This window comes from Castor canadensis, chromosome 14, assembly GCF_047511655.1.
Source record: "Castor canadensis chromosome 14, mCasCan1.hap1v2, whole genome shotgun sequence".
In the NCBI taxonomy this organism is placed as follows: domain Eukaryota; kingdom Metazoa; phylum Chordata; class Mammalia; order Rodentia; family Castoridae; genus Castor; species Castor canadensis.
In genome coordinates, this window is record NC_133399.1 from 112,916,616 (window position 1) to 112,942,460 (window position 25,845).

A 25,845-nucleotide genomic window follows, 5' to 3' on the forward strand; every position below is an offset into this window, starting at 1 on the left:
AGGGGTTTTGCTGGTTGAGATAAGGATAGCTATACAGGGCATTGACTCACATTGATTTCCTGTGCATGGGTGTTACCTTCTAGGTTAATTCTTTTTGATCTCACCTTTTCTCTAGTTACCTGAGGCGTTTTTAAGAACAAAGTTCCTTGCTGATGGCCAGTAAATCTTACCAGCAACAAGTTCCCGAATATTGACTTTCTAAAACTCCCTCACTTTAGCTGTAAACTTGCATGTCACCGGTTGGTGTGCACAGCCCACGGGGAGAATTGTGCTTGCTCATGGGTGACAGTTTCTGTTGGTGACCTTACAGGACAGTTTCATGGTAGTCACCGTATCAGAACTACTTATATTTTAGCAGCATTAACTTGTGTTATTTTGTGACTCATGACCTAAAACACAGCAATGGCACGTTTTAAACTGTGTTCCCACAGTAGGCCACATGGCCTTGTCCTGAATAGAAGAGTGAAGTTTGGGAAATGAAAGTGAACTTATCAGACAGCTCAGGACACAGCTGCAATCATCGCTAAGACCCTTTCCCTGGCACACTGTGCAGGACTGCAAGGGGACAGAATCTGTTTTCTCATTTCTGCTTGGCCTGAGTCCTTTTCTATAGCCCTGATGGGTGTGGGTAGGGGACACGGAGCCGGCGCCTGTGTGCTGTTGTCCGTGGGTAAGCCAGCCCCTCCCCCACTGCAGCATGGTCAGAACACAGTCAAGTCGATGTTTAAGTTTATTTGGAAAGATAGGAGTTAAGTCTCATTAATTTGTAGTTATTGTCATTGTGGTATAACAAATTTAACACGTTAGCATCGAGTGACTTTTAAGTGCACAGTTCAGTCGTTAAATGCACTCACAGCACCATGAAACAATCACACTGTTTACCGGCAAAACTCTTCACTTCCCAAACTGAAACTCTGTGCCCACTTACCACTAACCCCTGATTCCTACTCTCAGCCCCTCTAGGAGTTTGGCGAGTCCGCGTCTCATAGCCACAGATTTATACTGTGATTGTCCTTCCATGTCACTTAGCATAAAATCCTTAGAACTCCTCATACGTGTAGCATGTACCAGTCAGTAAAATATCTGAAGTAATCAACTTATAAAGAGCAAAGGTTTATCTTGGCTCCCAGTTTTAGAGAATTCAGTCCATGGCCAGTTGGCCTGGTTGCTTTTGGGACTGTGGTAAGGTAGCACCTCATGGCAGTGAGTGTGTGACAGAGCGAAGCTGCTCACCTCATGGCCAGGACATGAAAGAAGGAGAAGGAGGAAAGAGCAGGGGTTCCACTACTCTCTTCAAGGGCAAACGCAAATGACTGGAAGACCTCGCACTGGCCCTACTTCTGAGTTTCCAACACCTCCTGATAAAGAGTGCCGAGCTACACACTAAATTCTTAATACGTGGGCCTCTAAAGATATTTCAGATCCAAATATAGCATAGCAGGTGTCAGAATTTCCATCACCTTTAGGGCTCACCTAAGTTCTACCACAGGCAAGCACTGCATGTTGCGTGTCCACTCACTGATCGGAGGACTCTGCTCTTCCTGTGGGGAGCCACACTGCCACGAATGTAAGGTCCAAACACATGGGTGCCACCACCTGAGTTTCCACCTATGCTCCAGCACCCTTGTCTCCTGCTGCTTTTGCTCACAGCCAAACAAACGAAAACAAACAACAAAGAGTTTTTATCTGATGGAGTCCCTGGGCATCCACAGAAAAGCAGGTCTCTTCTGCCCTGCCTGCAGGGACTTCTGAAGCTGCAAATCCCCAATTCGTACCTCTATCTCACCCTTTCATGGCACAGTCTTGCAGTTACGTGCTTGGCTCTGTGTCTGTTGGGACAGAAAACTCAGCAGGTCCAAAACATCTGGCTTCTCTATGCAATCTCACTCTCTCTCATCTGCCATAATGTCCTGTGTGGTAGCATTGACTTCAGTTGTTCAGAACACACACAAAAGTGAAGAGTTTCGTATTTTCCATGAGGACTAATCAGAGTATTGAACCTCAGGGAACTTCAGCACATAGTATGGAGCCCAGAAAACTGTCCTGGGGCAATCTATATCCACTGGGCTCCAACAGACATCTCAAGCCTGGACAGAACAGTGTTAGTGGTGCGGACTTTTCCCATTAGTACCCTTATCAGCAAGAAATAAGAAGGGTTGTAAATCAGAGCAAAGCGCAAAGATAAGAGCGAGCACTTCTCTTCATGAGAGAATGGTTTCAGTTCTGCCTTATGTTGGAGCACAGACATTTCGTAAACTGAATCAAGAATTAATGAGTTGATTCCTTAGCTTTTGTGGCTTCAAACTATTAAAGTCGGTTTTGTCTTAACCTTTTAAGGCTGTTCACTGTGCATATTCAAACGCTCACTTCCCAAAAGTGAAGATGCTTTAGTGCTGCTGGCGATGGTAGGAGATGTGGAGGGAGGAAGGTGCAGGTTGCTACCTGGCAGATATTTGCATCAGGGTTTCCCATCACCTGTTGGAAAAATCAAGGCTCTTCACTCTGTACTATTTTCTTCATATAGCCCTTCAGGAAATTCCCCATGATTCATTTCTCAAAAATAGCTTATGACGATTGCTCATTCAGAGAGAAATTTTACTACTCCTCTGTAAAGAATGTGCGATTCTGTTCCTTTCTTCTCACCACATTAACTTTGATTTAATGTGTTAGTTAATGAAATTAATGAAGCTTTTCCCAGAGTTTGGGGGAGGGTGAACAACAAAATAATGCTATTTACAAAATAAGAATAATTAAGGGAAAAGTGAGGAAGGAAGAAGCAGTTTAAACTGAAAATGACATTAGAGTTTAGGGGGAAAAAAAAGAAGCTACACCTGCAATTGTTTCTCGTGCTGAGTCTTGGAGTGGCCTGAGGTGTGCTGTTCTCAGTGGGCATTTGGAAACTGGGGGCCACTGAGGACTCCCCTTGAAGGGCTGAGGGCATGCAGACAGACTGCACCCAGCTGCCCTCTTCACTCCCCCTCTTCGCCAGCCACACACCCAGTGCACACTCTTCCAGGTCCCCCAGGGAAGTGCTGCTTACAAGAAAGCAGGTGTCCACTTCTCAAATGGAACTGCATTTGTGTGACATCGTGCAGAGGTCACAGAAAGAGACGGTGATCTCACCACAGCCCAGTCTCCTGTCACTCAAAAGGCACAGTGTCAGCTGTCACATCTCTGGGAGGGCTTTGAACAGTGTCAGTTCTGCAGGCTTTACAACATTGTCCATGAACTAAAGGTCCCGAGGCTTGGCTTACATACCCACCGCCAGGTCTCATTTGAGCATTTCTATGGGTCCTGAAAGAGCAATTCTGTGAACAATAAATAAAGCCTTGGGCTACCAATCTGGTGAGCTTTCCCCTGCTGTGAGTGTCATCTCTATATGACAGGGCCACCCAGAAGAAGGCAGTGTACTGCCTGGACTTCAGGAAGGGCCAAGGTGCTAAAGAGAGATGGCTGTGAGCTGTTTCTTACCCAGTCCTCACTAGGTCTGAAGGGTAGTGAGGAACAACTGAGGACCTAATACAGGTAGTTTCCACCAAACTTGGTGAGAGTGGTTGTTTTTCATTCTATGAATAGAGAAGGCAGAAGAACACTGGCGTCACCAGTGTGCCATCCCAGTAGCTCTCCTCCTTCCCTCTCCCCTCTCTTTTTCATTCTATAAACTTCATCATGGAATGAAATGGCTTGTTGAATGACAGGTACGTGTACTTTCTTCTGTTGCACATGAGGATAACAAGACATGGTCCTAATTCCCTGGGAACCTTACTCGGAGGAGGTTACACTTTCCCACAGCTTCCTAAATCTGTTTGGGCTGGGTAAATGCTGACACTGGTTTGACAGCCCTGCACCTTGACCTTGGTCATGAGCAGGAAATCGGCCTGTGTGCATCACATCTCTTTAGCACTTTGCTTAACTACTTGGGCAGACATCACCCAGAGGTGTTTCTGTTTGCTATCTCATTTACTCTTTCCCAGAACACTGAGAGGCAGGTGATAATTATCTTTATTAAACAGACGAGGAGCCTGAGCTCGAGGGACATTTTCACCTGCCAAGTGACAGTCTAATGAGATCCAGGACACTGATTAGATCCCACAGCTAGTTCTGAAACCCACGCTGTGTCAGGGAGAAGCTTCTCTATTAAGAAGGCTGGACAAACATAAAACTGGAAATGCTGTCAGTGACCAGGCATGGAAAATCCATCAATATGTATTTAGCACACAGCATACGCTCATCGTGAGGCCACACATGTTCTACCCTGAGTGATTCCCCCGGAGGTGTCCATCTGACAGACCTGCACAGCATGGTCACTTCCACTGTGCACTGAGCATCTTGGCAGTTCCGCAATCTCAGGTGAAAAATGTGGTATTATTTCTACATTTCAGAAGGTCATTGAAGCTAATTTTCCCAAAGCCAACTTGTGCTTCAGGCACTTGACATGGAAGTGTTCTGATAAACGCGTAAGTAAGGGGATTTCTTCCCTGTGTGACTAACATAGAATGATCATAGGACATAGCAGGAGACACAGTAAAGACATGTATGCATGAGGTCCTATTGCACAGCAAACTTCACGAGTAGGAACAGTACACTCCACAGCAAAGTTTGTAGTAAATTCGTAAAGTAGTAGCACTGCTGTTTCTTACCAAGTGTTCTGTGCTGCATAGACTCAAGATCTAGACTTTTCATAGCTGGCCATGCAACAACTCAGGTTACAACGCCATCACCACAAACACAAGAGTAGTGCAAGGTGCTGCGAAGTTATGATGGTGATGACGCCCCAGGGTGATGGGAGTCTTCAGCTCTGTCATCATGGGTCTGCCACATCTGGACTTATGGTCGGTACATCTTTGATCAAGACAGTATTCTGCAGAGCACAACTGTAAGGCCAAAGGGAAGACTGAGTCTCAAGTCTGAATTAAATATCACCCATTTTCCTCTGTTCTACATGAAGTACTGTGAACAAAAATGAGAAAATCGAATCTCACTGTCCTTAAAATTCAATCTCTTGGTTTAATTGGTAAGAAAAACAAACAAAAACAACACGTGGCTCAGGATTTCGGAAAAATTCGGAAGTGAACCTGAAGCTCTGATCGCTGGACTCCCAGGCCCCTGCCTCTGCTGAATAGACACTTTTGTAAAATCACTGCTCATATTATAATGATTTTTGAGGATAATCTGAGAAATTAAGATAGACTTTTTGAACAATAAAATGAAGATAAGTGTGTGTGAAGGAAAGGAGATGGAAAACCTTACTTTGTGCAGACCAAAAAAAATCACCTTTAATGAGATATAATTTTAAGTTAAATGAACTTCGTTCATTTTAGGTTATAATTCAATGAGTGTGAACAGATAGATGAAGTCACATAGCCACCCACTACAACCATCACATAGAAGACTGACATAAAGGCTTTTAACATCCCACCTTCTTTTCTTTCTTTTGTAGTGGAAGGTGTGTGTTATCTGAGGTAACTGTTCCCAAGCTCCCTGGACACTGAGTACATCTGGAAGCTACTCTCCTGGCAGACATTTCACCCATGTGATCCTCCTCTTCCTCCCCATTCCTCTCCTGGCTCCTTCCATCCTCCCTCTGCTTTGGGGAAATGGGTTGAAAGAACTTCTGTGGAGTGAACCAGTAAATCACCACAGAGAAAAGTAAAATAATCCTTTAATCTCGCCTTTTTCCAAGTTAAATCCTAAATGTTCTTATGTCTGAAAACTTAAATCAAAGGAAAATACATTATTAAAATACAGTGTCAACTTGTTAAGCACCAGGGGTGAATAACGTTAATTGCCTTCCTTAAAATATTTAGCTGTGATTACCTTTAAATTGGGAAAGAATCCAGTCAGACTTTTGATGGGTTTTCCCACACTAATCACCACACCACCTTGACAGGGTTATCTGGGCAGTGATACAACTTCATATAGGTACGTATGCATTTTCTGTTTTAATCTGAGTCTATTGAGGTGGCATTAGACTAAACAATTCTGATGACCAATCACCAAGAAGTATCACATAAGGATAAGACACAGAGAACGAGTACCTGTGTACTCGTGTGACTTTTCAGGTCTAAAGTTTACTTACAAAACTGAGTTTCAACAGGATGGCTCTGGGAGGGAGTAAAGACACCTGCTGAGTTAAAGACAAACATGCATTCTGATCACCTCCTTCCTGTAGCGTGGTGTCAGTTTTTCTCAAAGTTTGTGTTTGAGGACATCAGAACATCTGATGAAGATGGAGAAATGCCTGCCTCTGTGGAAACTTACAAGAGGGGGCTGCAACAGAAATAACCAAATGAAGACAAGACTTAAGACTCTACGACTTAAAACAAGACTTATTGCAGCAACAATTAAGCTCCCTATAAAATAATGTGTACACTAAGAGGCAATAATAGCAAGATATACCTCAAAGAATAAACCAATAAGCAATTCATTATTTTAAGTGCAAATAAAAATGAGATGGTGTTTCCAAATACCAACTTGGTAAGCATTTTCTTTTATATTCTGAAATTCTCTGTTGACAAATGTGCTTTAGCTATGATATTCCCGGGTACAAGCACAAAGAAACTGACGAAGGCGTTCCAGAAATCAGTTTAGCTTCATGAGTGACGTTCCTGACTAAAGAATCCTAATTCTAAGCATTTGTTCAGAGAAGCTGGCCAGAGTTTGGTCAGACAGTCAATGGGGATTCAGTGACATACAATTCAGAAAATCGATAACAAAGCCATTGTGTAATAGGAAATATATTACTGTAATTCCTGAAAAAAATTTCAGGAAAAGTGTTCAAAGAAGTCACGAAAGCACAATAAATGTGTTCACATTTTATTTTTATTCTATAAAAATCTGATGTGTATCTACACTTCAATATCCCTAGTAACTTACACGGTGCACACAGGATTGAAATAATGCATAGATTCTCTCTAGGTAATCGGTTTATTCATTTCCTTTGGATTTCCTGTTCAGAATATTTTGGTTTTCCAAAATTTTCTGCCACCTCCATGTGCTACTATAATCGTGAATAAAGGCATCTTTCAGCAAAGGGAGACAACATTGATGCTACGTGACAGTGTCTGCTTTTGTTTCACCAAGATTTACATTAATAGACATTTAACCTAAGTTTAAGCAACTGACATTGATGTATATTAAGTGATTGTTTTTCCATTTTTACTGGCCTTTATTAAATTCACGAGGAGGTTCATTGATATGTCAATACATACACAGTGTGCCAAAATACCAAGGATGAGACCGTTTTATTAGATTACTTGTTTTGGCTGTGAGACCAAGGAAGGGCACAGAAAGCTTAGAGATGGGGGATAAATATGAGTGTGACAGGTGACCACATGCAGCCTGGGTAGCCAGGAACAGCCTGTGGATCGGGAGGAAACCAAGATGGGTAGAGTGTGGAAGCAAAGGGTAGGAAATTTTAAGGAGGAAGCATTGACTGTATCCCAGGTCAGAGGAGAAAGAAGAAGTGACCAGCACTCAGCACAGGCATTTGCAGCTGACCTCAGTGAGCACTCTGTTCAGATTCAGGAGAGTGAGAAGAGATGCAGAAACAGCAGTCTCTGACCACCTGCCTTGAACGGTTTTTAGGAGGACAGAGAGAAGAGAAAGAGCAGCTAGGGAAGGAAGTAGAGGTTTATGTTTGTTCCTTTGCTGGCTTTTGTTGCTGTTCTGTTCCTTTTTATTGTTTTGTCTTTGTATAAAAAAGTGGGAAATGGAACATATTTGTGTAATAATTAGATTACTGTTTAAAATATAAAGTGATCTGAGTTTTTATGAGTCTTTCAAACAAGACAGTAAAATCTAAGAAGTATTAATTTGGAGGGATTTTGAAATTGGGTCCACTAATGATGCAGTTGAGTAATTGGAAACTAATTCTACATACTAATATTTGTAAACAGCTCATAAAGAGCTATAGTGCAAATGCTTCTGGAGAAGTGTGGGCTCTGCAGTAAGTGAAGGAATGCAAACACTTGGAATTTCTCAGGTGTGTTATTTTCATAACACTTATGAAAAATACTGACAAGACTGAATATTTCAAAATAAATTTTTTCTTTTCTTTTCTTTTCTTTTTTTGGTGCTGTTGGGTGTTTTTATTTTCTGATAATAAAGGAAACAAATCTTTCCCCTAGTGTAGGTAGTTGGGGTGGTAGAGGCAAGAAGTGACAGTAACTCAGATCAAAGCTCAATAAGAAAAGAAAGAAGGATGGGTATATACTGATTCAGGGAGGAAACAGAGACAGAGGGTGTGGATGTGACAGCACATAGCACACACATCTGTGAGAATGTGGATGGGAGGATGGAGGGAGTCCCTTGAAACAACGCTCTTGGTTCTGGATCTTTGAACTCTTTAAACACTCCAATCAGATACCACTAAACCTTTGTGTCCAAACTCATGTAAGGAATTCTTCCAAATCCATCTACCAGAAAGACCTGTGTTTCCATCTACCTATCAAAAACACCTGTAAATCCTAATCCCCCACCAAAACCCACCAAAAAGTAACATAAACACCCCTAGACATGTGGTCTCTGCTTTATCTTCCTTTAATAAAGTCCTGTCATTTTGCATCTTAAAAAAAAAAAAAACTTTCCCCTAAAACATCTATTCCTGAAAAATGCCATTTTCTCTTAGTTCAAGAAAAAGTTAACAGAAATAATGGAATTTTAAGTAATTCACATTTCCTGTATATGTAAAAAGACAATGTATACACATAGAATCAGTAGATTATGGAATGCTTATCAAATTTATAGACTGCAACAGGTTAAATAACAGTAAGACAAATGACGCTAGAGAACTAGAACAGTTCTAGAGCAAAACCACTTCTGGCAGCAAGACAGAGAACAGACTCATGTATAAATATCACGCGCCTGAGTTTCATACTTTTTATATTATGCTTAAATATGTGCATTATGTACACACAGACACACATATATACATGTATGCATACATAAAACCTTGTGATTATAGAGATTTCCAAGGAGTCCACTACCCTTGTCAACAAGAATGAATGTTCTTTTGATGGATCGCTTACATGGAATGTTTAGCCTGGAAAAGTGTTCACAGGCTCCCGACAACACTGAGTTAGTAAGTCCAGTACCTAGGGATTGTATTTTCACTCATTTATTGCAGATCCTAAACCTTTTAAGTTGTCAGTAGTTGCTCTGTATATTTGAAGCAATTCCCTCCGTTTTTATCCAGGTTTCTCATATTCAGCAAATTAAATTTGTTTGAAACGTTGTATGTCATTTCTTTATTTGAGATGCTCCATACCCTGCACTGTTAGAAAGCCTTTGTTTTCGATCCTGAGTCGAATAAGCAGGTTCAGGAAGATGGGGAAATTATAAGCAGAAGACAGGACTGGGTTTTCTCGGAAAAATCTGTACCCATGTTAGCCCAGGTCTTTCTGTGGAGGCTGGACAGAGAAACCTGGAGGGACCCAGGGGTGGGTCAGGTTCGGTGATGCATGGTGTTGTTTGATGGTGATGTTACTAGTTTTTTTGCCCCCAAACTCAATCTTTTTCCTCTATCAGGATTGTGGAAAGAGTAACAAGATTGAGCATCAGTTGATCATTGGAGCTTTTATTCCTGGCTATGAACAGAAGTGACAAAGAAACTCAAATCAACTTCTCCCTCCCTGGGGGCTCAGGCAGTTACAGATACAGAGTAAAAGAAACGGGAGTAATTTTCATGACTTTTCTGGGGATGGGCAGAGTTTTTCCAGGAATTCTGGCTCTGACTTATTTCTAGTCTTGTTCTTTCCAGGCATCACCATGGCAATTGTCAGTTGTCATGGCCCTGAGGGGTGAGACTTTAGCATGGTGATGGGATTATAATGAAGTTAGAAGTTGTCTCCAGTCACTCAGGCAGCCATAGTAGATCCAATGGCTTTCAGTTGGTGCACCTGAAGAACAACTTTTGGCCTACAGTCACCCTGTGCTAAAAGATAGAGATCAGGGTGGGGTGGAAATTCAGCTAGGTTCTAAACAGAACTCAGGGTAACACAGGGAGAGCAGGACATCCCATCAGTAAAGGACAGAGAAAGAAGTCTAGGAGAGAATTCATCTAGGAGAAACAGAGGTACTTATTTATTTATTGCTTCTAAAAAGAGTAATAAAAAATTCACTGTCACTGCAGTATAACAATGGTTTCCTCAGATTCAAACTATCTAGAGAGTTTAACTTGACGGCTGAGAGACTGTAAGGAAAGCCAGCTGCCATAGTAAAAAATGAACAGGAGATGAATGAAACAAAAAGTGTTCTTATCTATATATCTGTACTGCTGTACTTTTCTGTCTTTTCTAAGTTTATTCTGAAAAAAAATCCCTTCCTTGACATTCCTATAGGGTTGATCCTATCTATTTCAAGTTGTTTCTTGTTTTTATCCTTTACATACTTACTCACATTGAGAAAACTTAAAATTAACACTCAGCCATTTTCAAGCACACAGTACTTGTTAACTATAGTCACCATGCTATGAAACAGACCTCTTGAACTGATTCCTGCTACCTGAATTCTGTGTGCTTTGACCATCATCTCCCCAGTACTCCTCCAGCCTCTGCTCACCACCATCTGTTGGTGTTGTCAAATCTTAGTGACTGAGACTTGCTAGCCAGAACAGACCAGTGAGTCTCAGACTCCAACTTTAACATATATCACACCTCTTCTTATGCCCCCAAATCAAGCTACTGAACACAAAACAAAGCAAACTCACAGGTAAGCAAAAAAGAAACTCAATAGCTGTGTGGAAATAATTAAACTCAAAGTCCAAACCCAGATCTAGTGGTTCTGAGGTTAAACGTGAGAATTAGCATTTCTGATCAGTCATGAGAGGATTTTTATCATACATTCTAAGATCTGAGAGTGGACAAGGTAAATTCTTTGATGGAAAATTGCAGGTGGCTGGAGGATTTTTCAATGACTGAGTTGTTCTTCCCCAGCACCCTGCAGCTCAAGGTTCTGAGCTCACTCTCTTTTCGCTGCTTTCTTTGTAAGTGAAACTCTCTCTGTCCAGTCCTGACGGTAGTTGCAGCAAGGAGCAAGGTGAAAAAGAGGAGGAGGAAGAGGGTGAAAAATGGGAAGAGAAGTCAGAATAGAGAAAAAGAAGCTCTCAAGAGAGGTGAGAATAGACATATTCGGACAACTGGTAGACAGTGCATGCTGTTGACAGGACTATAATTAGTGCCGTCCAATGAGAGTGTAGAGTAACATGAAACACATCGGGAGTGCAGAGACAAAGAAGAGTAATACAATCATTTTGAAAAATAAATAAATTAAAATATCCCTAGTGGAAATTTAGCTGCCTAGTGCTTCCAACATATATTCATAGAATTACAAAATTTACGAGCTCAACAGATTTTCAGATTGGACCAATATATTCACGGTACACTTTTGGCACCCTGAAGGCCCCTCAATCTTTCTTCTTAGCTTCTAAGTGAATTGAGTTCTGTTTGTTTTATCTGTTTATGTTGGGTGACATTTGCTTTGAGTTTTATGCTCTATATTATCTTTCATTGATTCTCCTGTCCGTTGTTTATTGTGCATTCATTTCATCTCTCCTGAGTAACTTCAAGATAAAGTTATTTCAGCACAAGAAGATGGGGATGATGGGGAACACACATCAAAGCATTTGCCATTTTAAATTAAAACATTATTCTGGAGAGATCTTACAGGGAGATCTGAGTGTGCAGCCACTGGAATTGTGGCCAGGGAAAGCAGACACATGTCTCACTTTCTATCTCCATGTTGTTCATCACCACAATACAGAGATAAGAGTGAGAAAAAGCACAATTGAAAGTCATGGAGGACAAGAGAGACAGTGTGCACCTAAGGATGGGTTCTCTGCAAGTAGCGACTCAGAGGTCTTCAGTGAGCAGCATGTGGGTTAGCGTGTACCCTCTGAGGTGAAAACTTACAGAAAGAACAGGAAGGAAGCAGTGTGGGCTGAGGGAGAAGTCAGGCAGTGGTGGAGATTTAACAGAGCCTCAGAGATCCATGGGACCTTCAAGCTGAAATGACTGTCAGATGTCCTCTGCCTTTGGACTTCTTTGTCCTTATACTGGCTAGTGGCCCTACGTAAGGTGGGTGTCAGTAGGTGGTGAACACTCCATGAAGAACTGAAGGTTGACAGCTGCCCATTTAAGCACTCCCTTGAAAGGATCTGAGTGGCCCATCTCCATGTCCTCCACAAGTGTCCTCAGAATCAGGAGCTCATAGTCCACTTGTAGCTCTGGCCATTAGGATCTGTAGGTGTTGTGCAACCATGCTGGGACCACTCCTCATTTCTAAATCACATGGTTAGGAAGAACTCTCCAACCTGGGTAAGTTCCTTTCACACTCAGGCTTTCCTCATTAACCTAGCATTTATGTGATTTGACAGGTTATATAACTGGGTCAACAGGGAAGAGATTCTATATCCAAGACCAGGCTCTTTTCCTTATACCAAGAAGGAAATAGTGTAAGCCCCATATTCTGCTTAATGGATAGGATCATTCAAATGAGGGCGCCCATGCAAAAAAAGAGCAGCTTGAAAAATAATCCAACACCAGACAGTCTAATAATATTGTATAAGCCAATATTCCAATATTCCAATTACACTCGAATAATCCATCACCTGCTGTCCCAGCAATGCACAGAGATGGCAGCCGAGGGGCTCAGCTCCCTGAGACCCAGCCCCTGCTTCATGCGCAAGGGCTTGGTGACAGTTCTGAACACCCCAGTGCCCTGCTGTCATAGTTCTCACGCACAGGTCATAGATCACTCCTCCCCCTGGTTTCCTGATGACAGCTTTGTCTTGGTCACTTCCAAGTCTTGGAAAAGGTCAACTCTCTGCTTCTGAAGCAACTCCCTGTGAACTCCTTCCTTCTGGGATATTTTCTCCAGTGCAGCCTGAAACACGGAACAGGCTGTCAATAGTGGATTTAAAAATAGTGGATTTAAAAGTTCGTTTTTGTGAGAGGTGGGAAATGGCAGATAATCTACTTCTACGCTGTGGCAAGTATTAACAGTTTACCCTTTTTCTCTAACACTAGTGGTGATAAGATGACTTTACGCCAACCTGATCTTATTTGCGTAGGAATGATCTGTGAGTTCCCTCTGAGCGTCACTAACGATGGAATTCCCTGTCCAGACGTGCTCAGAACTGAGTTGGGATTGGCATAGTCCCACTTTCTCTGAGCAACCTGGGCAGTTGGAGGAAGCTGCAGCCAGGATATCTCAGGAGTGGGTATAAAGTGACAGGGAGCCCAAGGAGTTCTGAACACAGCAGGAAGGTTGGCGGTGATAAGGGTGTGGGGTTGGGGCAGGAGCTGATGTGGGCCTCAGCTCTGGTCCCTCTCTTGGACTAAAGTACCTGACTGCAGTGAAGCTCAGGAGCCACCTGAAGAATGAACAGACTCATGGCAACTCCTCCTTGCCCCAACTGGCCTTCTCACAGAGAGCAAACAAACCAAGAACCCTAGACACAGAGAGGAAAATAGTGAGAGGGAAGGTAAAAAAAAGCTGCAAGATGATGAAGGGGAAGTGGTGAATGATAAGGGCATTCTCTTTTATTTTTCAAATCTTCCTCCTTCTCTCTTCTGCATACATCTACTTTGGTTTGATCCAGAAGGTACCAAGTCAAGACACTTATTTAAATTTGAGGATGAAAACTGGAGTGTGGCAGTACATACTCTAATCCCAGCTACACAGAACTCAGAGGCAGGAAGTTCACAACTTTGAGGCCAGCCTGTGGAAAGTTGGTCTAACCCTATTTCAAAATCAAAATGAAAATAAGAGGAACGGGGGAATAGCTCAAGGCTCTGGGTCGGTTCCAGTAAAAAATAGTAATAATAATAATAATAATGCATGAATAAGTAGATAATAAAAACCTCAGAGCTGTGACTCTGAAAGCCAGGGTCCTGAGTACCATCTGCAACCCCTACAGCTAGGAAGGCTCTGGAAGGCCTGGAGGTGTTTGGATTTTATCTGCATCGTTTAGAACCTAGCATTCCCACACCAGCTGCCTATCAGCATGTATTTACTAAGCTTTAAGTTATTCAATGAATATATGAATAAATGAATAAGCAACTCGCATTTTTATCTAAATTTTTCATGAATATAGCAAATTTAGAAACCTGCAGAATCCCCATCCATAAATCGAGACACAATCTACCTGTGCATATAGGCAAGCTGGTAATGATTTCCACAGTTTGCTGCTCCTCATGGTAAACAGATTGGAACGTGTGATGTAAACCACACTCCTGTGTCTTTTAGCCCACTTCACTGCTGTTGTGAGATACGATTTGGGCACTTGATAGCCTGGCATTGATAATTTACAGTCTCATGACTTCCTTTGTTTTGCCTCATGACCTCCCATCTTTAGGGCTTGCTGGGACAGGATTTGCTGTGAGGTTGAAATACGGCCGTATGATCTGCACAGCTCACCCGCTAATGGCTTTCTCTTCTTCCCTCCAGTGAAAAAGGCGATTGAATTGAAGTCAAGAGGAGTCAAGATGCTTCCCAACAAGGACAGCAGCCATAAAAACTCTGTCTGTAAGTCCCTTTTCTTTATCTGAGGATGGATCTGTCAGTCAAAGGGGAAACTGGGTTGAACTGAGCCATTCAGGAGACATTATTCTATCGTGGCTTTTTTCTACTTCTTCTTACTTTCCCATCTTCAATTTTTTTTGGGAGAGGGAACGTGTACTCAATTGACATTGTTGAGGAAGACAGTCCTAGTGATTCTACTTCCTAAATATATCTCAGATCTGCCTACTTCTCTGCCCTCTTCTGTCGTTGTCTGAGATGAGACCTTCCAGCTTTCTCTATTAAATCACTCTGTCATGATCCAGGTCTTTCTCCATTCTAGTTCACCTCACCACACTTACTAACACTAGATTGATCTTTTGGAAAATAGGAGCTGGGTCTTTTTATTTTCCTGTTAAATCTTTTGATCGTTCATTGCCCAGAGAATAAAAGAATTTCTAGGATATGTGTATTTCCTTCTGAAGAAAAAACCAGACCTGAAGATCATGTTTGCTGGTTGCATCGGATATGCATAGCAACATTTTCATCAGTAGCTATGGGAGGAAGGAAGGTGTTCTCCACACCCACTCTCATGGCTCCTCCTCAACACCCCTCACCACTGCTTACCTGTGAGGAACTTCTGTTCCCTGACCACATCCCTGTGCTTTGAGCCATCTAGACACTGTGGCCTCCCACTCAATGCCACATTCTATGGGATCCTTAGAGACCTGCATTTTGTAGCCTTGTCTGGCTGCTCCAGGCTCAACTGTTTCTTGGTTTTGTGCCCAGGGCTGGGCTCCCACCTCTCTGACAACATGTGTTTTCTCGACTCCCCTGTGGGTTTCCTTGTCCACTGAATACATGAATTACTCATTTGGTATTAGAAAGGGTTCTAATTGTATTGAAATTGTATTACACTATTTTTGTTAGGAGTTAGGGTTAATCATTACAGACATGAAGAAGTGAAGAAACTAGAGCCTTCTAAAGTCAGCAATGTAATACATGAAATAAGCTACCTGTGTGGAAGGAGTGACTGAAGAAGCAAAATGAAGCGTTTCAGAGAGGAGAGGATATAGGAGTTGCAGCTGGAGACAAAGATTCAGTAGAGGGGCAAAACCATCTCTCTTACTCAAATCCAAGTTGCATCAATAAAATTAAAACAGTAATCATTTTATATGGTACAGTGAAGACAAGCCAGGATATTTGTAAACTGCCTATTCCCATCTGTGGAGTAGTGGGCATGCCATAAAGTAATCCTGTCTGCAGATCTTTTCCACATGTAAATGGAAAGAAGCAAATGCAAGCAGAAAGCCAACTGAGGGTTTAAATGGCACGGGACCTTAGTCTGCAGAGGAGGAGGAGCAAAGCAGCCTGGTGACTCACTGTCCAATGTCCCTGAGCGGATGATGAGAGGCAGACTCCATCAGGACATGTTCCTAGCATGGTGTGGCACTGTGGTGTGACACTGTGGTATGACCTGGCACTTTGGTGTGACCTGGCACTGTGGTGTGACACTGTGGTGTGACACTGTGGTGTGACCTGACACTGTGGTGTGACACTGTGGTGTGACACTGTGGTGTGACCTGGCACTGTGGCGTGACCTGACTGGCCCCATTTGCCCTTTCAATCCCTCATGAATCTCTTGCTATCTTAATGAGAACACAGGAGAGAGCAGTTTATGTTCTTTGCACAGGAAGTGATACTGTGTGGGTTTCTGTCTGCCATTATGTTTTAATCATTTATCTGCAGACAGGGAAAAGCAGGTGCCTTCAGTATAGGTCTTAGTTGTTTGCACACCATTAAGTAAACATAAGTCTCTATAGTTTCCGTTCCACTCTCCAGAGCTCAGAGCCCACAGCCCTTGGCCTTGGGAAGATCAGTTCCCAGCACACATGACCCTCTGGCACAGTGATCTAAAGGTTCTTCCAGCAAGGGACTTTGGTGAGGAACTCAGCACAAGGCTTAACAGCCAGGTCTCACACACTCCACACCCTTTATTCCTATCAGTGTTGCTCATCCCAGAGGCCTGAATTCTCCCCTTTGCTTGCTTGTGACCTATGGAGATCGGATTATGGAAAGTCCATGAGAACTTCACTCAAGCAAGGCGAGATGCGGCTCACCTGCTTTTCCCAGAAGCAGAGCAGCTGTTTGTCCTAAGTTGTCTGCGTTCAGAGAAGCAGGACCACAGGTTTCTCCTGTTACAATGTCACGCCCCTCCCTGAATGCTGCTCCACCCTGTTTACAGCTGTTTATTTATAAAAATAAAACCCTGAGGGAGGAAAAGGGGATTTTGCCTTTGGCTTTTCACTTTGGGGTTTTGCTTTGGCTTTTGCTTTGGGACATGAGGCTTTCGCCTTTTGCTTTGGACTTTTTGGTGTGGGAAGCATTTGGGAGGGAAAAGATTGCTGAAGGGAAAGAGATTGCTAAAGGGGAATGAATAAAGAGGGGATGATAGAAAGTCTGCACCAAGAATTTTAACATAGGTCTTAGAAAAGCTGAGCTAAAGAAAAGCCAGAGAAAGAACTTTACAATGGGAGTCTAAGGACTGAGACCTTAACAGTTATGCATATGCAGTTTTTAGGTGCGGCTGTTGTTTGCAAATCTGAGCACCAAGGCTTTAAGAAAGCTAAAGAGAGATGGGACAGTGCAAGCCTGGGGGCAAAACACTTGAAGAGCGATTAAGCTGTCTAAGGAAAGAGGTTTTAAGCAAGGTTTTAAAGAACTGCAAGGAGTAAGGCCTTAAAGAATAAAGATAGAGAAAAGAAGCAATGAGGGTTGGGCGTTTCCGCCCATGTGCCCAACACACCTGACCCCACTTTCTGTCTGTCTGTCTAGACTGTGTCTTTTCGGACTCTCCAGTCACCCCCACTTAGCCCCAATTAAGTTCAGTAGTAACCAGGAGTGAGAGAAAGCTCACTCCAACAAAGGAGGGAGTAAAAAACCCGCACTCCCTCCAGTGACCATTTTATCATCCTGAGACTCCTCACAGAGTGAAGAAGCGACCAACAGCCAGGCCCTCACCATTTCCTTGCAGAATGCAAGGCTGTGCCTATGAAGAAGTGTCTGTCTAGTGCTCACTTTACTGCCATTTGACAGGAACACCCTGTAACTGAAAATGCACAAAGGAAAACCGTGAATGAGACAGAACTACTGTGCATTTTTAGAAGCTGATGACAGTAGAAGTAGCTTCTTTTGTTCCCTTTGTGGTGATCTGCTAGGCAAAGTGCCATGGAGATGGCAGTCCTCTCTGTGAGGGTGACTCTGGTAGATATTGGCGACCTCCTAACTCACAAATCTGAAAATCCATACAGGGGAAGATGAAGAAAAACCTTGCTTGCTATTTTTGAACTAGAGATTGCTTTCCCATGTAAAGATAAAGACAAATGACTTTACAAATTCAGTATTGATTTGTTGTAACTCACTCAGACAAAAGACACCCCAAGCTGGGTATCGAACATGTGGTTACAACTACTTACACCAAGCAAGATAGCAGACTGATTCAGGACCATTATTTATTATAAAACTGCATTTTAAAATGTGGGGGGAATTAAGCAATAGGATGTGTTGCCTTAGAAGCCCTTGGGAAAAATAACCTCCAAACATTAGGAAAAAAAATTGCCCCCAGAATTCCCCTATACTCAACAACTTGCTCTTTGTTTCTATAGGCAAACAGTTTTTTCTGCCTTGAGAAAATACTTGAAGTGTAATAATATTCATTCTGAGTTTCCATATAGACAGTACAGCTAATGAAAAGCAATTGATCGTACATTGTCTTTTCTAACAGTGCTCAGTGACTCCATTGCCTCTGGGTTTTCCTTTGGTTCAGACATAATTATGAAGAAGGGCAAATTTTAAAAACCCTATAGCTCTGTTTTATACAGCCCCACTGTAAAGTAGAGTAGCAGCTGCTTCACACACTTATGGATGTTTTTCACTATCTTTTTAAAATTTCATAACTGGTGATCCATCTTCTAAAAGGTAGCATTTGGAAAGACTTTAGCTTCCACCCTGGACCATGTTGCATTCATCAATCATCACTGTAATTCTTATTTTTATCATTTTAATTTTCTTAATTTTGGAAGAATTGGAAAACAAATCTACTTAGTGGATAATACTCTTTGATTATTTAAATTCCAAAATATTTTTTAAAAATAAGGTTTAACCTTATAGCTCTGTCATTTCTTGCCTCATGGTAACCTGTAAGCTTAGCATCATCTTCCCCATCAATGGGGTTCGGCCAGGTAGACACTCTAGTATCAGTCTCCTCTTCATACACAGCAATCTGCAGAAGCAGAGGAAGGAAGAAAGGAAATAATGAATTCTCAGGAATAGAGTTACAATGGGAGGTTTCAAAACCAAACCATCTTAATTATTTGTGACATTTGGGATGCTGTTTGATGTGGTCCACTTCCAGACTAGGGTGAAGCACACTGAATTTATTATCCTGACTTCACTGTGGACCTGCCTACATGGGGTTTCTCCTGTACTCTCGTTGATCCTGAAGAAAGGCCACCACTTCCCACTGCTCAGTGCCAGCCCTCTCTCCAGGACATCAGCAAGCCCCACTCTCTCCCAACACATATCCAAAGCCAACTGAGTCTCCTCACCTCCAATCACCAATGTGGTTATGTTGGCCTCTTCCTGCCCCCACCCTGCCCCCTGAAAACAGTCCCTAGCCCTCAGCCAGAGGGACATATCAGTACAATATTGTCTCTTGTTCCAACTCTTCAAATACTTCTCATCACAGACAAATGGATTGCAACCCCTGTGAACCTACCAGACCTCCCAGCTCCCCACTCCTGCTCTGGTCATCAGCTTCTGAGCTCTTCCCAAGGACCCAGGATACACACTCACCTCAAAGCTTTTGCCCTCTTCTCTCCTCAGTCCAAACTGATCTCCAAGGGAACCCCATTCCTCTTTCCTTTTATGCCTTTTCTCAAAATGCACACTGTTCTCAGCTATCACTGGGGACTCTACCTGAGTTTCAACTCCTTCCCCATTGGCAGCTTCTGTCTCCTCTTGTTTTGTCTCTGTTTTGTCTTTGACGTTTATCCTAACATCATATGTATTTGAGTATATTACACACACAAACACACAGATAATCTTGTTACTGTCCCATTCTCCTAAAGCAGAAACTCCATGAGATTACATGTTTTTGCCCACTTTGTTCCTGACTTCTACTGAGTACTTACAAGGTCACTGGGACGGAGGAGAGGAGATTGTAGGACCAAGTGGGTACTTCCGCAGTGGTGGAGGGGTTGTGGCAAGATGCTGTTCATGTCTTTCTCCATGATGTCTTCATGTTTCATGTCTTCATTCATGATCCACACCACATATCAAGGTCAAGCCCAGACCATCACGGAGATCACTCAAAAGTATTTCTTCCCTAGAGGAATGACACCTACTGGTGTGTCAGAGCTGCAGAAATAAATATCAGATAAAGTTAAATATTCTCCACATAAACAGTGCTGTCATGAAGCTAGCAACATTTATTGATGGTTGAGTAAAAGTAGAAACCCATTGTCTTTCAAGTGCTTAGCACAACCCATAAACTGTAGGGACCCATGGAGACAGAAGCCCGAAAGCGACATTAAAGTAGAGGCCAAGTGAGTCACATTGTCAAATCTTCTTTCTTGAACCACTTCAATGCAGGATCACTTGAAAGTCTCATTCATAGACATTTGTTGAGCATTGGTTAAGAGAAAATCAAGCATAGAATGAAAGTCATATGAGTTTAGGACGGACTCATAATTAAACAATTCATCAATGACAATAAAACACAGTTGTCCTAGAATCCCTCTGCTGTCTGCATGGAAGGAAACATTAGAACGGTGAGAGATGAATTGCTTTGTTTCCATGAATCTGTCCCGAGGTGCTGGCAGTCTTTAATACAAACTCATTGCCAGTCGAAATCCTGTGCTCTAGTCGGTCAGCAAACACTCTATACTAAACTAATTTTCCTCCATAGCACTGCTGAACGAGTCCATTTGTTACCGAATCGATGACTGGGACGTGCTGAGGAAGGACATTTGAAGAGTCCTAGGGAAAGCCAGTGTGGTATTCTGAGAGTGCTCCCCCCAAACACAGAGATGGGCCTGGGACATGGACAATGTGGGGTGCAACAGGAGTGTACCCCACACTATTAGCTATTATGAACGCTAATAACTGACTTGTTAGGATTTCCAATCAGGGCTGCGCAGGGTGCAGAAGTCATCCTGGATCCCATAGTCCTGTCGTCTGTCAATAGGGCTATGCATACTTTATGTTCTCACACTTCATTCTGGAAATCACGTCCACCTGGCTTTCATCAGACTATAATTTCCCAGGTAACCAGACATATTGTTGTTCTGTTAATCAAGTGAATAACCTACGGTAATTACCATCATTTTCTTGACCCATCTACAAAAGTCACATTTTGTTCCACAATAGTATCATTAAAGATTCCAGGCTTGTTATTAAATAGGCAGGAATGCTTCTCACTACTGCATGCATTTTAGGGGACATTACTGCTGTGGTTTATTGGCATGGCCATCACTAAAGTGATTTGTCATTCTTCTTCATACAAGACTTGCCTGTGTTGCTTTCCAGCCCTGATAGCTCTGGATCCTGTTTGGGAGGGAAAATGATAGCTCCATTAGCCTCTCACAGCTATACAAAGGTTTACTAAAACAAGAAGGATAATTGCCCAATCTACTTTGTTCCACAAAATGTAATAACAGGGAGCTTTGCCATTGTTACAGATCCTCGCTTTCTTAACAAAGATCCATGCCCACCTAGCATGGGCACACGGATTGTTCAGAGGGCATCATAAATCAGGTTAGTGAGTTACACAGTTTCTAAATAGGCTTTTGTCACTGCAGGAGCTAAAATATCTTCAAAAATGCTACAGAAAATCTTGCTAAGGAGAGAGCTGCTGGGTAGATACATTTGGGGAAGAATAGCCTCACTGAAATCTGGGTGCAAGACTAGTGGTCCATCCTCTGTTGAATATGGGCACTTACATACAGAATTCTTGGAGCACCCAGGAAAAGGACATCTGTTAAAATACATAAAGATACAGTGCAATTGGATTGTAGATGGTTACATTGAATTGCAACCTTGGTAGGAAGTAAAATGTTTTTTAAATGGTTTCAGCATGCAATCACAGAGCATGATTGACTATCTAAGGAGAAGAACTCACTTTGCAAAACCACGGGAGGATGTTTTCTTTTATTTCAAAGAATGAGTGAGAACAGCTGGACATTGGACAGACCTGGGAGAGCACCATATTAGTCAAATTTCTATGGCTTATTTTTTATAAGCTCCACAACTCATGAGAGTCTTCATCACGTTTTGTAAAATAATACACCTTAATCTTCCTGTACAATTGAATGATGCAATTCCGAAGCCTTGAAGGACGGTAGACTTGTTGGTCTTTGATGTCAGTGCAGTAAGAATAATTCCCGTGGCTGTCAGAAGAGAGAAGCACTACACTGTGGCAATTAAATCATCTTTTGTGATTGAATCTTGTTAGCAAGTAAGTGCAGTCAGAAAAACCTAAAGACTAAGCTAATTAATCATTGTAGCTCCTTTATCAGTTAAATTAAATTCTTCCATTTTATGAACAAGGAAACTAAGTCAGCAAGATAAATTAATTAGTCTGGATTTAAAGATAAGATAAGAAAACTGGAATTAAAACCAAGATGCACCAGGTGGAACATGGGGAAAAAGAAGAAATGCTTCCCCTTAAGACTCCACATTTTATTTAGAAGTCGTTACAGGCATAAAAAGAAAAATGAAACCATGTTCAAGGGACTGTCATTCATTCATTCTAGTGCTTGTAGAATGCAGAATCATAAAATGAAAACTGACTTCAGTTTTCCGGGGACGAATTAGCTCACCCACACTTGATCACTTTCTCATTTTATGAGGTACTTTGAGATAAGTAAGCCAATGCTTACCCAATGGTGGCGATGCTGATGACTTACAGCAGGCTTTGGGGACAGGAAGGTGTGCTCTGTAATATGCAGAATGTGGAGAGGGGCTGGGTGGGGTGGGATTTAGGCTGAAGGGAGAAGAAAGACCCCTCTTCTCCAGCTCTACAGACAACATTAGGCAGACGATCCTGGGGTAAAGGGTTCGGGAGGCTGAAGTGAGGGGCTTGTGAACTAGCCCCCACCTGCACACAGGCACCCTGCGCTGAACACTTGTCACCTGCCCTGTGCTCCAAGTATGAAGACATGTTTCTGTCTTGCCAAACCCTCTATTTAACTTTTTATTTTGAAATTAATATGGATTCACAGGAAGTTGCAAGAATTTATAAGTAATTTTTCTACCTTCACCCCATTTTACTGAATGCTAACATCTTGAAAAATGATAAAATAATATAAAATTAGAAATGAGGCATTAGAACCTGGTGCCAGTGGCTCCCACCTGTAATCCCAGCTACTCAGGAGGCAGAGATCAGGAGGATCGTGGTTCAAAGCCAATCCTGGACAAATAATTCGTGAGACCCTATCTTGAAAATCTTCACAAGATAGGGCTGGTGGGGAGCGGCTCAAGGTGAAGACCCCGAGTTCAAGTCCCACTACCACACACACACAAAAAAAAGATGTGGCAGGAGTTCACGTTCTGCCAGTGTCATGTGATGTCTTTGTATGTCCGTGTGTCTGTGGGTGAACATGTGTGTATGAAAATGTATGTTGTGCATGTATGAACATGTGTGTGAACATGTACGCTGTGTGAGGTTACATGTATGAACGTGTGTGTACGTGTGTGAACGTGCATGTGTGTGAGCACATGACCCCACGCAATCATACTCCTCCACGTTAAGCAAGACACTGACGGTGCCTTTGCCACAGGCTCCTTGTGAGGCCCCTGTAGCCACAGGCCTCCTCCACTTGGCCACCACTAATCTGTTCTCCTCCCATCTATCTCTGTGCTTTTAGTATTTCAAGAATATCAGCGAACAGGAGTGAAGCAGTATGGACTCTTGTGCTGGGCGTTGCCATTCCACACAATTCCTGTGACATCTGTGCAATTCATTCCATGTATGAAAGCTCCTTATGTATTTGGTTGCATAGAATCCCACAGCACTGGTGCCCCTGGTTTGTTTAGTCATTGATCCCCTGAAAGATACTGTGTTTTGGTCCAGTTGGGGGTAATTCTGAATAAATCTGCTATAAACACACGTGAGCAAGTTTTTATATGAACATGGGTTTTTACTTCTCTTGAATAGTATAATCTCTGGATCACACAATATTTGTATGCTTAATTCTGTAAGAAATTACCAATCTCATTAGTTTCCACGATGGCTGTATCACTTTTCATCATCACCCAAAATGTCTATGGAACGCAGCTCTTCGACAACCTCATCGGTGTGTGTGTTACCACAGTGTTTTTCCTCTTCAGTCATTCTGATAGATATCTTATTAGGGGTACAGTCTTAATTTTCATTTCCTTAATGACAAAACAACCAGTGGGAGGACTCTTCATGTGCTTGCATGTTATGTGTGTTTCTCCTACGTGAAATACTTTTTCACATCGTTTGCCCACTTCTGTTTGTACTGATATTTTTCATTGATTTTTGAACATTCCTTATATGTTCTAGATATTAGTCTTTTGTTGGAGATGTCACGTGCAAATATTTTCTTCCCATTTGCAGGTAGGTTTTTCACTCTTCAAAGGGTCTTTCAAAGACCAATCTCTTATTCAGCTGGTAGATTTCAATTAAAAAAAATAGATCTAGTTAGTCTTAGAGGCAGGAGGACTTAGCAACAGAGGTCTTCAGACTCACATGGCTTTGAGAGGAACTACCAACCTGCACCTTCCTGAAATGAAAAGATAGTCAGGCCCCAGGCACTAGAGCTCAGTCACCCCTTAGATCATGGACTGTTTCTGTTTAAAACCCCAAACCACAGTCCACAGGGCTGTACCTGGAATGTAAACAACTATGAAGTGTTCTCTTTCATAAACCCATTTCATGAGAGTTTAAATTATGGAAAAGACATGTAATATACACGATATAGAGCAAAAAGAGATGCATTTTACAAATTCCTATTGACTTCTTCCTGTGTTCTTGATTTCTAGTGTTTAATTTGGCCTATACTTTAGGATTGAGGTGGATAATTCAGTTTCCTTTACCCAGTTTGTCATTTTGTCTGCAAGATGAGTTAGATTGATGATTTTCAATTTTCAAAAATTCTAGCCAATTTTTTACTAGTCTTTCCAAATTAATTAGCACACTAATTGGATTAAGTGAGATAATACAACTTTAGCAAATGATTATTTGGAATAGCATTTGGCCATATTCCATGAGTTTAATGAGTTTATGCTATTTTCATAAAGAAAATACAGACAAAGGGAGGTTCTCAGAGATAGAAGAAAGTAAGTCTTGCTTTAAGATGTGTCAAAGTTATTCCAAGTTAAAGAGATCATGGAGATTAACAGGACAGATGACAAGTGATAAGCTTTGGGGATGGAAATGTCATGTTTTGCAAACACTGTATATTGCAATTATTGTTTCAGTTCTTGCAGAGCTCAATTTACTTGCTCAATTGGCCTATTTTGTAATTTGAACTCTCAGTGTGAAATGCATATAGAATAACCTAATCCATAGGGTATCCAAATATGGTACTTTCATGACATATTTGGGAAAATCAAGGCTTTAACTAAAGCTTCAAGTTCAGTAATATGTAAGAAATTTTCCTCTTCCCACCCCACCAAGAAAAGCCTTACAACTATTTGATGTAAATGTGCACAATAGGTTTTTTACCAGTCTTTATAGATTTCCCAAATTGGGAAAAATGATCCTATATATTTCATTATACTTTTTGAAGAGCTGATTTGTATGTAATTCTTAAAATGACTGAACATCATTCAAAGAATATCAAGTACATTCGGTGAAGAGATTGTGTAAAAACACTGAGATAATATTTGTGAATTAAAAGAATGCTATGATGAATTAAAGTGTCTTATCATTCATCTAAATTCAGTCTACATGCATTGGCTAGGCTCAGAATAGGGTTTGGTTATCATCATACCTGTCAATTGGACAGTCATTCTACTTACTTTCAGACACAGTTGACTAGTATCCACCTAAAAATTATCCATAATATATTTTGCCTTAGTTTTAATTTTATGTAAAGCTGTTTATGTAAAGCTGTTTGCTTTACAAAGGTCCCCTTGAACTTGGTGTTGGTGAATGAAGAACTTCCTTTTCTATTTACACTACCCTCACAGTGCACATAGCAAACAGAATTCCATCTCGATGTCTTTTGTAAAAATGGCTCTCATACTACCAAACATTAAAATTCTAATTTTTTATCCCTGGAAAAAATGTGAGTAAATATTATTCGCTGTCCTGTA

The 25,845-nt window shown here is 41.8% G+C and overlaps 1 protein-coding gene across 2 annotated transcripts in view; it reads left to right on the forward strand.

The window, feature by feature from the left end:
* Csmd1 (CUB and Sushi multiple domains 1) overlaps window positions 1-25,845 on the forward strand; it is a 1,661,894-nt gene that overhangs the window by 1,041,551 nt on the left and 594,498 nt on the right. For both annotated transcript variants that reach the window (XM_074055299.1, XM_074055300.1), the window contains exon 7: window positions 14,449-14,526. In XM_074055299.1, the coding sequence (XP_073911400.1) occupies window positions 14,449-14,526 (78 nt within the window). The remainder of the gene's footprint in view (window positions 1-14,448; window positions 14,527-25,845) is intronic.